Source organism: Zophobas morio, unplaced genomic scaffold (assembly GCF_036711695.1).
Source record: "Zophobas morio isolate AGI-343-1 ecotype UQ-CSIRO unplaced genomic scaffold, CSIRO_AGI_Zmor_V1 ptg000029l, whole genome shotgun sequence".
Classification (NCBI taxonomy): domain Eukaryota; kingdom Metazoa; phylum Arthropoda; class Insecta; order Coleoptera; family Tenebrionidae; genus Zophobas; species Zophobas morio.
In genome coordinates, this window is record NW_026972134.1 from 5,894,240 (window position 1) to 5,910,464 (window position 16,225).

Consider the following 16,225-nt stretch of genomic DNA (forward strand, 5'->3'; position numbering starts at 1 on the left):
GAAATTATACCTACTAATTGTACAACTGTTGTGAAATTTCTATTACTATTACCTCTCTTTTATGAAAAAAAAAGAAACTTATTTAAAAAAAGAACGATTACTATTCTCTAATGTTGCTCGTAAAAAGTTATTTTCAAGTTAATTAATGATATGGTGCTTATATGGTTAATAATTATTTTTGGTTATAATTATCAACATAAGTATAAAAACAACAATATAAAAAGTGGAACACATTTTTTGCATTTAAAACTTATTAGCAATGAAAATGTTTAATAAATTATGACCATAAAAATAAAAAAAAAACACACAATTTGATGTGTAATATGAGTATAATATAATATCTTAAAATTATTAAAGCTAAAGATATTAAATTCGTCAGTTAAGCACTTGAATATTTTGGAAGTGTATACCGGGTGTCCCAGCGTGCCTGTTCCACTCATACGAGTATATCTCAATTATTATTACAAAATATAAAAATTTGAACTTAGCCACGTTCAATATACGTAACACAATCTATTAAATGAGTAGACTATTGGCATTGCATTAGCTTCAGTTTCACCGCAAATGACATGGACTTTTTGTTTAATCTAAAAGAGTACAGATTGTAGTACTATAAAAAAGAGCATTTTTTTTTATTTTCAATGATATATGACTCGGTATCACTGATTGGAACAATTCCTTTCTGCACTTCGAAAAAATTGATGAAAACACAATTTTAGATATTTGTTGTATTGTATGTGTCAAAAGAGTCAAGAAAAAACGTGTTAAAATGAAAAAGAGCAGCGAGTGATTTATTTTACTAACGCATTTGTTACATAATTACATCAGTAGATAAATAAAATAAAACAAATACATACTTCACGCAAGAGGACTATATTCATAATTTAAATTTAATAATAAGTGACATTCAAAATTTTCGTCAGCTAAGGCATGACGTTTTGTCCTAAAAACATCCTCGATAACACTAAACATCCTTTCCACTACGGTGTTAGATGGAATTATTGTGTGGCAACATGTTACATATTTTACCAAAAATTGAAGAGCCGATTCTTTTGCGCCTCATTTCATTCCACTATAGCTACAAATAAAAGTTCGATGCCAACTGCAACAACTTTTAAATAAAAAATATCTTATTGGCTACGTGTAAATGTATCGCAAATATTAGTCCACCGATAATTACCTGCGGACGCATATCTTTTCATCTTTAAAAAAAAGGATGTTCTTAAATACTTAAAAGATAATCTAAACTTAAACTTCCTGTGTTATTAGAAGATGTTCCACTCGTCGTGAGAGAAAGAATGTATTTCCAACAAAATGGTGCACCACCTTAGATCATATAACAAATAGATACCACCATGCCGTGTTCTTTCCCTAGGACAGCCTGTGACGACATCCTCCTGTCACACATCTCTCTCGTGCATGGAGGGATTATAATGAAGCTATCCTTGCCTGATCACTATTTGAATTTTGCGCGCCTAAATTTTAGGAAGTGTGTCTGAACTAACTTCGGAAGAAAGATGTTGACAGCTTGATTTTATAAATAATTCACAGTAGATAACGAAAGGAATAGTAAATTATTGGGCAGCAATTGTGATCCTTTATGACTACATCACTTAAAATAGCTTTGTTCTAAATTCTAAAATTGTTTTTTGTACAACAACTCGAAAGATAGGTTAGAAGAAACATCTGTCAAAAGCGATTTGTTGCGCTGGTGCGGTACAAGGATGGAAGTGAAATAGACATATACAGATGAAATGCATATAACAAAGATGAAGATGTGGTGATCACACAAGGATAGCATTATACTACTCCCCTTGACGTAGAAAACGACAACAGATAGCTTCATGTCTAGTCACAGCTTTCAGTTTGAGTATTGGTATCTATTTATTATATGATCTAAGTACACCACCACATAACGCGCGAGTAATAACAGATAATTTGAATGATACATTTCCTCATAGATAGATTGGCAAAAATAGAGCAATTAGGTGGCTTGACAGATCTCCAGATATAACACCTCTCGATTTTTTTTGTGGGGCTATTTAAAAGCTAGGGTGTATCAGCAATCTCTAAGAGACTTAGAAAACCTTAAGCAAAAAATTAAAGTAGAATGTGACAGGATTGATAAAGAAATGTTAAAAGTAATAACAAGTAGGGGTCTACTTCATCGAGCAGAATGTTGTTTATAGGCGGAAGGTTGTCAATTTGAACATTTAATTTAAAGTTATTGTTTTTGTATAGTTTTATTTTGCTTTAAACTTTGATTTTATTAAAATACTTTTAGTTGGATATGATTGTTTTAAATTTCTTTTTTTTTATCTTAAGGACGTTTTAAAACATTCACTTAAATATCATCGCATCATGTGATATATCGATGAAAAAATAAAGAAGGGCACTACTTAATGTATTGAAAAAGTATCCCTTTTTGTATTAAAAAAATAAGAAAATTGATGTTGTTGCTGGCGAAACAAACTAATACGACGCTAGTAATTTATCCATTTAATAAGACTGTGTTAGATATATTGACCATGCCAAATTTCAATTTTTTGTTTTAAAATAATAACTGAGATATTATTGAGTGGAACAGGTAGGTACGCTGGGACACCCGGTATAAATATGTACAAGGTGAGTCGCTAAGCGCGCAGTCCTCCATATGTCATTAATTACTAGAAATAACAAAAAGTCAGAGACCAAAGTTGAACGGTTCTTTGACGACTATACTTTAAAATTATTTTTAACTTTACAGAATGTTCTGCATAAGGTGTAACACATAACTTAGTTTTTTTTAAACAAAACAGCCTCTATATGTTTTTACATATTTTGATTGACTTGTTCTTAGGCTTTATAACCACCGATTACTTTTGAAATTTCGATGCGACGTTGCCACCTTTTCCAATTTGAAATCTTGTGGAAAGAAAAATAAAAGTACGCGCTTTGTTGTGGTATCAACTAAATAATATTTTAGTATACAAAATGTTTATCCAAAAATCTAAAAATTTACAATTTTCAAAGATCGATATTTCAGTTCTTTCAGATGAAACACCCTATATTTTACTGTTGTAATGATTGTATCTTACTCTATTTTTATCCTCATTATTCTAATATGTCGATGCATCTCTCAAAAAATTTGGTCGAAAATTGTTTCGACAGAACTTCCCTGGCACCTAGAGTACAGTGAAACATATCCAGGATTTTCGAGTTGAGTTTAAAAAATAAAAAATTGCAGTAACTATTAACTTTAATACAAAAAATTCAGTAAAAAAGAAAGAAAACAAAAAATAGAATCAAATGTAATTAGTAATAAAATAGGACATGTATAATTAAAACATTTTTAAAACCACCCTGCTCATAAAAATTTAATCTTATTTATGCCACAACAAAATAGGTATTTTTTTTAACTCTCCACAAAATATTATAAGGCAGATTTTAAAAATAACCCTACTGGAATGTTTTTGTTACCCTTTTCTATTGCTAAAAAATTTCATGAAAATTGAAATAACGTGGCAAGCTGGATTCGTAATTTGAAAAATAAACTGTAAATCCTAAGAACAAGTCAATCAAACTCTGTAAAATATATAGGCTATTTCACTAAAAAAAAATAAGTTTTTTGTTACCCTCTAAGAACGGAACATTCTGCGCAAAAATTATTTTAGAATATAGTCCTCAAAGAACCGTACAACTTTGATTTTTGACTTTTGTTCTATTTTTAATAATTAATGAGATATTGAGGAACGCGCGCTTAGTCACTCACGCTGTATATGCATATGAAACAATTTTTGAGATCGTCGTGTATCATTACAAAAGGTGACACATTTGTGGGCAAAAATTGCATTTAACTTCGGTGTGTTAAAGAAACCCATTCATATCATGTCTTCGTTTCTGTTTGTGGATGACAGAAACATAATAATAGCTCATTCACACCGTTTCTAAGTTTAATAAAAGATGATTTGTTGTGTTGATTTGCGAAACAATGCCTAAATATTGATCTTTCGAGCGCGGAGTATTCTCTATTAAAATTCCTAGAAACATCGTTATAGGAGTATTTTTTTGCTATTATTCAACTTTATTCGGTGTTTATGTTAAATGTTCTTTGAAGATTTTAAAGACTAATTTTTTCATTATTCATATATAAATTATTGCCATTAATATATATTTATTAAAGTTCTCTGGTTTCTTCCAATTTAGAAACCTATCCTTAATTTCAGATTGTGTCACATATGACCATTAAGATTATAAATAAATTTTAAGATATCAAATACGTATAACGTATAATTACAAAATTTCGGGTGACTATTTATGGTTGAACAAATTTTGTTGGTGTATTGTAATCGAGTCCATCGGATGACTGGCTACTTTTATGTTCTTTCGACGTTTCATGACCTCTAGAACACGAAAACCTAGGTCTCTCTTTTCCGCCTGTCTGTCTGTCGTCTGCCGTTTGTTTGCGTTTGTGTAAATTTTTATCAGACAGATAAGATATTTAAAATTTACGGACAGATTGTTACCAAATTTTGTATGTATATTAAGTATATCGTGTACATGGTAAAATTCTAACCAAAATTTGTCTGATCATTCCCTCGAATCATGATATGACGTCGTCTCCAACTTTTACAATAGTAAATGTTATTTAAATTTTATAAAATAACATACTGCTCCACTTGTAGTTTATGAATCCGTATTGAGTTTTTACCGTAGGCCAGTAAATTTTGGTAAAAAAATGTAACATATATATTGCCAGTTTAAACATTTCAAGTGGATTTACTTTACAAAATTTTGAGATTAAAGTTATGGAACAGAAAAATTCTGATTCTGATAGAATGAGTTGCTAAAATTTAGTAAAATTTAGTTGTACAATTTTTATTTTTTTTTCCAAAATCTGCATTTGTTACTGAGTAGAATCAATAAAATTTTTGAAAGGTCCTCTCCACTATAAAACAAATTTATTGATTAAATAATAGTTCATGCTCAGCAGACGTTCAGCGATTTCTTACAACCTACCTAAAATATTTACCCGTGCAACCTTGTACATCTAAAAACGTAAAAAAGGGTCTTAAAGTGCGTTATATTGAAACTGTCTCTAAATCACAATCACAAATAATTCTTTTACTAATCGTGCTTCAGAATGAATAAATGAGTACATTTTTTTAATTTGTAATTTTATATAGTTCGTTAGCTTTATTTCATCTTCTGATTAATGTTTTTTTTTCTTTCAGAACCATGAACATTTCAAAATAAAACCACTTATATTTTAAAATATTGAATTGAACAAAAAAATCACACAAGAGTATATTAGAGCAATTTATATTAAAATGTATTCAAAGTTTTAAAATCAAATTATCAAAGAGAAAGAAAATCTATGGATTTATAAATAAAATCATTCTGAATACAATGGACGTCCTCTTATTTTTTTTATTTTATTGTAGTCTTAATAAAAATAATAAAACTAGTAACAAGTTTTTTTAACATCGGAGGCGCATTGTTTGAGATTTATCCAGCAACATTAAAATTCTTCGCAAAAACCATAATTTCCCACTTGCCATTATTGAATAATTGTCTTTCGCCACCTCAAAAAATGATTCACTTCCTTACCCTGCTACACAATTACGGTTATACACAACGACAATTCTCCAATTTATTTATAAGACTAGATCGTTTCAAAAGAATAATTAAGGCTAGCATTAACGCAACCTCTCTACCATTCCGACTCAATACCTACTCTCGATCGCTGCTTCTAACAGACAAATAATGAAGTACTTCCTGCTCTTTTTTGCTGTAGCAATACATATTTCTGGTAAGTTCGCAATATTTATTTTTACGATATTTATTTTGGTAAATTCAGGTGGCTGGTCAGAGAGCGGCCTCAATCTAACGGCCCAAATAACAAGAGCCAGAAACGCTTACTTGGACTTGATGAAGGAGAAATGTTATCAGAACTCAACAGAAGAATATCAGCGATTTGCAGTACAAAATTTAGCATTTAATGAAGTTTCTTTTAACTTTTATTGACCTTTCTAGGAACTTATGGACAACGCTACAAAATGTATTCACGCAACCGCAGGGCCCATGGTTGCTACGCCTCTAAAAACCTTAAAGGATAATATTCAGAGCTGTGTGAACGAATTCATCGAAGAACTGGAGGAATGTCTTCCTGAAGACGCGAAAGACTGGCCGCAACTTTCCTTCGATACTATGTACTCACTGCTAGATTTCATGTACGAGAATAAGGAGGAAATTTTTTGTTAGTATTGCTTCTTTCGTTGCGGTTTGTTTATTTAAAATTTCCAGCACCTAAAGTACGAACTTACCTCCAAAAGTGTGGCGAAGACTTTCAGAAAGACGGCGTTCCGCCTGAACTTGCAAAATGCATGAATTTTTCGACTGCCTTAGATGTGAAGACTTCCTGTCAGTAAGTACTAAAAAAATGGGGGATTATTTTTTTTCGAAATATTTTTGTAGAGAATTGCGTGACATGGAGAAATGTTTTATGGAACCTGTGAACAAGAGATGTCCAGGGGATGAATCTATCGAAAAACTGAAAATGGGATTTTTGGAAGCTTTGAAAGAACCTTGTGCTGAGTACGACGTGACTGAGAATCCTGTGGACAATGTTTTCACTTTATTAGCTCCTTATGCACCACCCAATATGAATCCAGACCTTATGTAAAACATTGTAAAAAAAATGTATATTATTAGATTTGATACCTATGTAATAAAATTTTTAAAAATTGCGTGACCTTGTTTAAAATAATATGATTTTCTAAGCGTTGTTTTGTATTGATGATTGTAGTTATTTCAAATTTACTTCGAAAACATTCAGAAAGAGATATTTTTATGAGGACCGAGAGGTTAAACAGTATCGTCCACGAATACCAGTTACTGGCCGGGCGGCGTTCGCTAAAGAAAAGACTGGAAGCGGAAGTCGCGATGGGTATTCTAGAAAGACCTCGATCACGGAACCTCTAGAAGGAAGGTTTAAATAGAGGCCACTTTCGGGAACGAACATTATTCAGTCGAGTCGAGCCCAGCGAATGTTAAAAGCCAGTCAAGTTGCGCCGGAATTATTTTGTACATAATCGCTGTGCAATTAGTCGTGTAAATTTGAGTTTCCAAGAAATAAATTATTGAGTGTGACCCACGCCGATTTTTAAATACCCGTTCAACGTAACACTGGTGTCAGGAGTGAGGTTCAAGATTAATAAATTGACTTTACGGAATATCTACGGGCAGTTTCGACAAGAATTCTGAAGATTGATGCATGTTGAGATTAGAACTCAAGCTGCAAAAATGGAGGAACAAGTAAAGCAGATGATGGCTATGCACGCACATCAGATGGACGCAAGAAATAGAGAAATGAAAGAAGAAATGGGCGCAAGAATGGAAAAAATGGACGCAAGAAACAAGAAAATGAACGAGAAAATGGACGCAAGAAACAAAAAAATGGTCAAGAACATGGATACAAGGAACAGAGAAATGGACAAAAAAATAAACACAAGAATGGAAAGAATGGGTTCAAGAATGGAAAAGATAGACGAAAAAATAGATAAGCAGATCAGCCTAACTGAAAAATTCCAAAAGGAAGTGGAAACAAACAGAAATGAAATAACAGGAATTAAAGAACAAATGAAGGATTATGGAAAACAAAGTTGAAGATTATGCAAAATCTTGTCGGAAAAAATGTGGTCTTGATGGATCGAAAACTAAGAGAGCTGAGTGAGTTCGACAAATTAGTACAGGAATGTATGGAAGATCGAGTGAAAATTCTAGAAGATAGAATAGAGATTAAAATGAAGAAATTCGAAAAGTTAATGAAAAATGCAGCAACAACTAGCTCATGTAATGTGATATCGGCCCACATTACCCACCTATGATGGTCAGACGCCGTGGTCATCATACAAGAGACACGTCGAAGCACCAGCGATGGCAAATCTCTGGGAAGAAGAGCAGAAAGCGACAGGGTTGGTAATAGCTTTACGAGGCGCAACGATGGACATACTTCAAACTTTATCTGAAGAAGTTAGAAACAGATACAAAGCCCTAACTGCTGCCCTAGAACTTCAATTTGGGGATGAACATCTGAAACAGATTTTTGCAGCCCCAGTCCAAACAAGAATGCAGAAAGCAGGGAATCTTTACAAAAATTTGACACAGATGTCAAGAGACTGGTAGGTCTTGCATATTCCGATGCACCACCATCTTTTCAAGAGAGACCTGCGACAAAAACCTTTGTAAATGGGATTCACGACATTGAAGTTAAGAAAATTCTACAAGTATCAAAGTATCAAACATCATCTGACGCCCCGATTCGTGCGCTGGAAGTGGAGGTAGCATACAATTCTTGAAGAACGTGCCACAAAGTCAGAGTGGCAGAATTACAGACCGAAAAAAACGACAAGTTAGAATATCTGTTGGAAAAATTCTCACAGCAAATAATAAATTGCCTAGTTCAAGGACGAGAGAACGGTACGCCGCCTAAGAAAAACATGGAGCGTTATATTTGTGGGTGCCAAGGAGCCAAGGACATCTCAAACGCGATTGTTGTGCCCGATCACCAGCTCCAAGGAGACGTTCACAACAGAGATCTCCTCAACGTAATGTACAGGAAAACTAAAAATAGCCAGTATAAATGAAGAATGGAGTACAGCCCAACTTAAAAAAGACCAAGAAGAGGAGGTAGATATCGGGCCGGGTTACTGAAGTCCTAGGGATACGGAAGACACGGCCTACGCCGTTACACCCACAGCCAGATGGAATGGTAGAACGGTTCAATCGTGCCGTGGACGAACATCTTTCGAAGGTGGTGCCCGAACAACAGAATGATGGGGATCGACACCTTCCATTGTTCCTACTGGTTTAAATTAAATTCCGGGATTCGGTCTCGTCTCGTCTCGTCGAGATTTAATGGGTCTCGATATCGGGCTCGTCAAATCTCGAAACGTAGATATCGGTCTCGATTTTCGAGAGTCTCGATTATTATAGTCTCGGTATCGTCTCGCGAGAGTCTCGAAAGTCTCGAAAGTCTCGCTACAGTCTTTATTTCCTAGAATTGTTTTCCTACATCCACTGGGGTCAAGAACTTTCTGAGAATTAAGAAAACCAGTTCAATTTCTAATGATTTGTCGAGCATTGTAATATTATTCGCATTCGAGTGTAAGTACGCTGACGTGCCAGACTGAGATATTATTGAGAAAGAATTGAAAAAAATTTAGTAGGCTTTACCTTGAACAAGGATCTTTAAGATGCAGTCAAAGAAAACAAATTATAATGAATCTGTACATCTTAATAACGCGATTGATAGTGACAGTGAACCTTCGACTGCAAGCACAGAAAAAAAACGAACTGTCAAAGATTTTTTTCATTTTGAAATGGAAAATAATTTTAAAATAGGTGTTTGTAAATTGTGTTCGACAAGAAAATGTATAAAAATGAAGGATTCCAACACAAGTGGATTAAAAAAACATTTAAAGTCAATACATCGAAACTCATATGAAGAAATATTTAGGGTTAATGTTAATGTCGCAGAGAAGGGGCAACTGAAATTGGAGGATGCATTTAAGTCTACTTCAAAGGTAAATACAGGTACAATATAGGTTTTTGTGTGAATGTGAATGTTATTTTTTTCTCACTTCTCGAATATATAATTAACAGGGGGATTTACCAAAGTTTGAAACGGCCGGTGCCGACGCAGTGAGTTCGAATTTATCCTTTTTCAGTCACGTTTTGTGATAATTAAAGCTGAATCTTTTGCGAAAAAATCATTAGTTCCAATTTAAAAAACAAATTATAAAATTATTAGCTACTCTTTGGGGGCTCGACTCTTTTTAAAAAAAGGTCCTACTGTGGAACTATAATTGGATATTAAAATCCAATTTTGGGTTGTTTTATGATTTTTTTTAGCAAAACTTAATGCCTCTGCCTCTGACGACAATTAAATTTTTTTAGAAGTTGTGTAAAACAATAGTCTTTCATTGTCACAAAATGTGACTGTAAAACAAAAAATCAGAACTAACTGCATTGGTTGCTTCAAAGCTCCGTGCTCTGAAAATCTCTCAAAATCTTAAATAAAAAGAAAAGATTTTACATATTTCATATAATAATACTCGTAATAACGTAATCACATGTTTTTAAGTAATAAGTTCTGATTACTAACCTATATAAATACAACTACGATTTTTTTGCTTTTCAGCATCTGGTGAAAACAGCCGATGCAACAGACATTTTTGTTAAAGAAACAGTTATATGGACATCAAGAAAAAGTTTGCCGTATAACTTTTTTGATGACGAAGCTACACAGAATTATTTCAAATTAATTTCTCCAAATCTATCAATGCCAAAAAAAGACAAACTACGTTGTACAACTCTCAAATATTTCGAACAAATGCGTGAAAATGTAAAACAACTTTTACTTGACACTAGCAGTAAAATTTCTTTTACTGTAGACGGTTGGACGTCTGTTAACAGAAAATCTTATTATGGAATAACAGCACATTACATAGATGACAACTGGAAATTATGTTCTCTAACTTTAGATTTTTTACCATCTGATGGAAAACATTTAGCCTGGTCGTTTTGGTGAGCTCTTTCCATTTATTGTTAACTTTTAGGATATTTACTTATTTTGTTTACAATAAAGGGAATTTTCTCAACCTGCACGGGGTCAGGTCTCCCCTGTGGGATAATTTCATATAATATCAGCAGCAGTCTAGAATAGTTAAAGTATTTTATCGCTTAGCTTTTTCTGTTTACTGCGATAAGCCACTTCTATTTAAAATGACTGGCGATTCGCTAGTATTTCCCACAAAAGAACAAGCGATAGTTTGTAACGCTATTGCGGACTTAACATTAACTGATTATGCAAAAGCTATAGGTAGGATTGTCTCGCCAAAGAACGTCATCTACGCTTTCAAACTCTCAAAAGAACGTATTTGCATATACCTTAGTGCCACATTCTGGGTAGATGAAGTGGTGTCAAACCATTCATCAATAAGCATAAAGGATAAAGGGATCTGCGTACGTCGTTTAATTAACCCAGCGCGTCGTATCATTCTCTCAAATGTTTGTCCTTCAATTCCTAATAGAGTCTTGGAAAACCAGATCAAAGCTTTCGGCTTCACGACGTTATCCCAAATGACGGTCATGGAAGCTGCTATTCTAGATGATGAAGACAAAGAGTACAGTCATGTATTGAGTTCTAGAAGACAGATATATGTCCAACCATCTGACACGGTTGAGTTACCCTCCTCACTAGTACTTAAATTCGAGAACACCAATTATCGAATTTTCTTTATATACGATTACATTTGCTTTAAATGTAAATTAACTGGACACCACGCGAACGAGTGCCCTAATTTAACTGTTGAAGCTACTCCAAATCCACTCTCCGCCCCAACCCTGGTGGCCTTGACAACGACTGATCTGCACTCTTTTAATGCTCCTGCTAGCAGCAACAAGCGCCCTCCCACTGATGATGTCGATGAAGAAACCTCAGAACCCAACTCTCTTGATCTTTCTCTTGACGGAAAGTCAAAAAAGCTAAAGGCAAGTGATTCCACTGAAAGTTTGACCCCTATGTCTGACCTTTTATTGCCTGCAAGAGAACTAATCACCGAGAAACACGATACTTTTCCCCTTGACTTCAACCAAACGGTCGAGTTTATGGGGAAAGCGCATGGCGAAAAGGATATTTTACCCCTAATATATAAGTACACTGATGACGCAGAAGGTATTGTCAATCAATTGTATGAAATATACACTGTTTTGGATCACAAAAGCATAAAAAACAGATGCATAAAAGTACAGCGGAAAATAAGGAAAGCCATTAACGCGACTAAGACCGGTACTGTAAATCTTAACCGGTTACTAAATGAACCTGTAGATCTCACTTTTTAATAAAGATTTTGCAATGCAACCCAACAACTTTTACGTTTGTAAAATAGTTTATTCTAATGTCGCCTCGCTTATGGCAAAATACAATGATCTCTGTGCCTTAGTCCAACAAGACAAGCCTGACGTAATCTTATTAGCCGAAACTTGGTTGACTTCTTCTATACCTGACGGGATGGTTTCATTAAACGGTTATACCCTCTTTCGCAGAGACCGAATAGGCAGTAAAGGAGGGGGTGTTTGTATATACTTAGCTGACGAAGTGCTTTCAACCTTTCATGTCAGCAATATCCCCACAAAGACACCTGGTACTGAGTCACTATTTCTCAAATTATCAAATAAAGACACCACCCTTCTGCTAGGGTGTATCTACAGACCTCCCTCCTCGGTCGTGGACAATGATAAAATTCTAGTAGAATCTCTATCCCATTTAGCAGACAGCTATGCAACACTACTTCTTTTCGGTGACTTTAACATGCCAGATATAACTTGGCCTATTGATCCTAGGTGCAGTTACAAACCCTCCTCGCAACTTTTTGTCGACCTTCTGACTCATAGTCATCTACGTCAGTTAGTAACTCAACCCACGAGGCATAGACTTAACCAAAACCCCTCCACTCTTGATCTGATTGTTTGCTCCGACGACCATTCCCTGACAAATCTTGACTATCTAGCTCCTATTGGTATTTCAGACCACTCAACCCTAAAAATAGATCTACAAATCTGCCAGTCTCCTCGACGAAGGACTGTCTCGTTTACGAGGACAGTAACAGACTACCGGGCAGTAAACAATGACCTAGCTAAAACAAACTGGGAAGCGCTACTTTCTGATGCATCTATTGTCAAGAACTGGAGCACCTTCAAAAACACTCTACAGAGTCTCCTTCACCGTCACACTAAATCCTTTTTCGTGAAACAATCGTCAACTAAACCATGGATTAATGGCAGGCTTCTTCAACAAATAAATAGAAAACGAGCCCTGTGGCGTACATATAAAAGATCCGGCTCTGAATTAGACTACAGAATTCACAGAGAGTTTTCTAATAGACTGTCGACAGCCATCAAAGAAGCTAGGTGTGTCTACGAAAAAAACGTAGCCGAAGCTAAAGACGCTAAAAAATTGTACAAGTACATACGAACAAAGTTTACCGGTCCTGTTTCCACTCCGCGGCTCAAAAATACATTCGGGGAGGTACTGGATAATAATAAAATAATAGCGGATACTTTCGCTGACGCCTTCTCTAACGTGTTCACGATAGAACCCTCAGGTTGCTTACCAAAGCTGAATAATATATGCAAACCTATTTCTTTTAGCGACATTTCGTTCACAACAGACGTCGTCCACAAAAAATTAAAGCAATTAAAGGTATCCAAATCTCCTGGCCCAGACCTCATAACCGCCAAAACTTTGCATGAATGCGCTGATACTTTCAGCGAAGTACTCTGTATTCTTATGAAGCAGTCCTTTGATTCCGGTACTCTGCCTGCTGATTGGAAAATTGCCACCGTCCGCCCAATTTTTAAGAAAGGGGATAAACTTGACGCAAGTAACTACCGACTTATTAGTCTTACTTCCGTGGTCAGTAAGATCATGGAATCGATAATATATGACCAGCTGATTAAATACTTAATAGATCACCACTTAATTCCGAACGAGCAACATGGCTTTCTCCCCGGAAAGTCGATCCAATCGAACCTTCTCACCTGTTTATCGGTTTGGACTAGAGAGGTTGATCGTGGCAACTCTGTCGACGTCATCTTTTTAGACTTTTCCAAGGCGTTTGACAAGGTCCCCAAACGTCGTTTGTTGTACAAACTGCAGTGTCTAGTTATAAGTGGAAATCTCATCAAGTGGATCGAGTCTTTCATCAGCGAGCGTACGTTTTCTGTAAAAGTGGGTGATTCTTTCAGCAGACCAGTTAAGATGCAGAGTGGAGTACCACAAGGGTCAACGTTGGGACCATTACTTTTTTTGGCATACACCGCCGATCTAAAGAACATTTTAACATCCCCCTTTGCCATGTATGCAGACGATGTCAAACTTTACAATACCAGCACCAACAATTCGCTTTTGATACAGGACCTTGCCGCTATTCTTAAATGGTCTCATGACTGGCTTCTGCCTCTTAATATTAAAAAATGCAACGTCCTGTATATTGGAAAACACAATCCCAAGTTCACGTACAGCATTGGTGGCGTGCAATTGGAGAAAAAGGATTATTGTCAGGACCTGGGGGTAACCATCAGTTCAGATCTCTCTTGGTCGCAACACATCATACGTGTTGTTAAAAAAGCTAATTCTGTGCTGTATCTTTTAAGCAAGGCTTTCTGCAAACCCAGTTACTCCACGTTTGTTAAACTTTATAAAAGTTTCGTGAGGCCCATCCTTGAGTTTGCTAACGCTGTCTGGACCCCCATTCTACAACGAGACTTACTTCTGCTGGAATCTGTACAACGAAGAGCAACAAGAGTCCCGTTTGGTAGAACACGTCCTCAATATTCCGAACGGCTGTCACTTATGAATTTGACCAGTTTGACTCAAAGGCGCCTGAGAGGCGACTTAATTGTCACCTTCCAGGCGTTGACGAATCAGCTGTCTCCAATTCGTCACCTATTCACTCTAAATACCGACCAAAGAACCCGAGGGCACCGTTTTAAATTGCTTCGAGAGGTTTTTAGAACTACAATCCGACAGTTCTTTATCTCCAACAGAGTCTTTCATCACTGGAACTCTTTACGTGACGAAATAGTGAGCAGTCCTTCCGTCATTAGTTTTAAAATTAGATATGATACTCTAGATGTCGCTAGTACTTAGATGTGTATTTAACCTGTATGTAACCTGTATTTATCACTCTGAACTGCGCGGGCATAACAGGCTTCGGCCTCTGCCCGATCGATTTGTATAATAATAATAATACAGGTTTAGACATTGCAAAACTCTTTCACTCATCTATAGAATTTTTCGGTCTTAAAGAAAAAATTCAAGGCATCACCATGGACAATGCTTCTGCCAACGACATGTTTATAGCAGAATTGAAAAAACTTCTGAATCAAGAAAGCATTAGATTTGACGAAAAAAATAGCCACTTCCGATGTATGGCACACATTTGCAACTTAGGCGTGAAAGATATTTTAAACACTCTAAAAATAGAAGAGGTACGAATAGAGGATCATGAAGATGATTATAGTGCTGATGAGAACAATGAAGAAGATTCTGAGGAGGAAAACGATGCTGATAGAATATCATTTGTTGAAAAAATTCGTGGAATATTTAAAAAAATACGTAAATCAGAACAACTATGCAATAAGTTTAGAAGTTGTTGTGAAGTAAAAAGAATAACCTACAAGGATCCTCCTTTAGATGTATCAACTAGATGGAACAGTACGCAGGCAATGCTGGAAGTTGCTTACAGTATGAAAGAAGCTTTACAACTGCTCTCTGAAAATAATGCCGTTTTAAAGCGCTATTCTCTAACTGCCTATGAATGGATTTGGGTGAACAAACTGAAAGAAGTTTTAAAATATTTTAAAAATTTTTCAGTGGTTTTGGAAGGAGAACAATATCCTACCTTATCACTAACCGTTATAGCCTTTAATTTACTACTTGATAGACTGGAGTCATTCATGAATTCATTGAATATTGCTGACGAAACCGACATATGCTTTTATAATGCATGTGAAAATGGAAAAAGAAAAATCCTGAAACACTATCAGAAAACTAACCCGGATCTATTATTAGATCCGCGTCATAACCTACGGAAATTCGATCAAACTGCATGGGGAAAAGAGTTGAAACATTATTCAGTGGTATTTTTTGAAAAAGTTTTTCAGCAGGAATACTACCCCCATTATGAGGACACTGACTACCCAAAGCATCAACCTACAAAATCAACGGCATCAACAGACAACAATCCCCTAAGCAGTATATTGGCATTTTTTGACGACACCACTGCTAATTTGTCTCCAGCAGAATGTTAGAGAACTGAGCTTAACCGTTATTATACAGAACCAGCCCCAGCACCTACCATAAACATTTTAGAATGGTGGAACATTCATAGAAGTATTTACCCTAATTTAGCAAAAATGGCCAAAGATATTCTAGCCATACCTGCTACATCCGTACCTGTGGAAAGAGTATTTTCAAGGGCAGGACAAATTATGCGGAAAGAAAGAAATCGGCTCACAGCCGAAACTGCACGAAGTCAATTGTGTATTGGTTCCTGGGCTCATTGCCCTCATGCAAATAAAATTATGCTTTGATTTTTTTATATACTCGTAACATACTCGTTTTTAATTATCTTTCTCTGTTTTATATTTTATTAGAATAGAACTAAATAAATGTTTT

At 35.4% G+C, this 16,225-nt stretch overlaps 1 protein-coding gene across 1 annotated transcript; it reads left to right on the top strand.

The window, feature by feature from the left end:
* Positions 1-5,649: 5,649 nt before the first annotated feature.
* LOC135137469 (uncharacterized) lies at positions 5,650-6,728 on the top strand. The gene is made up of 5 exons (XM_064067134.1): positions 5,650-5,791; positions 5,840-5,961; positions 6,016-6,238; positions 6,286-6,406; positions 6,457-6,728. Exons 1-5 carry the CDS (start codon positions 5,746-5,748, stop codon positions 6,662-6,664), a joined length of 720 nt encoding a protein of 239 aa, XP_063923204.1. The 5' UTR covers positions 5,650-5,745; the 3' UTR covers positions 6,665-6,728.
* The last annotated feature ends 9,497 nt before the right edge of the window (positions 6,729-16,225 follow it).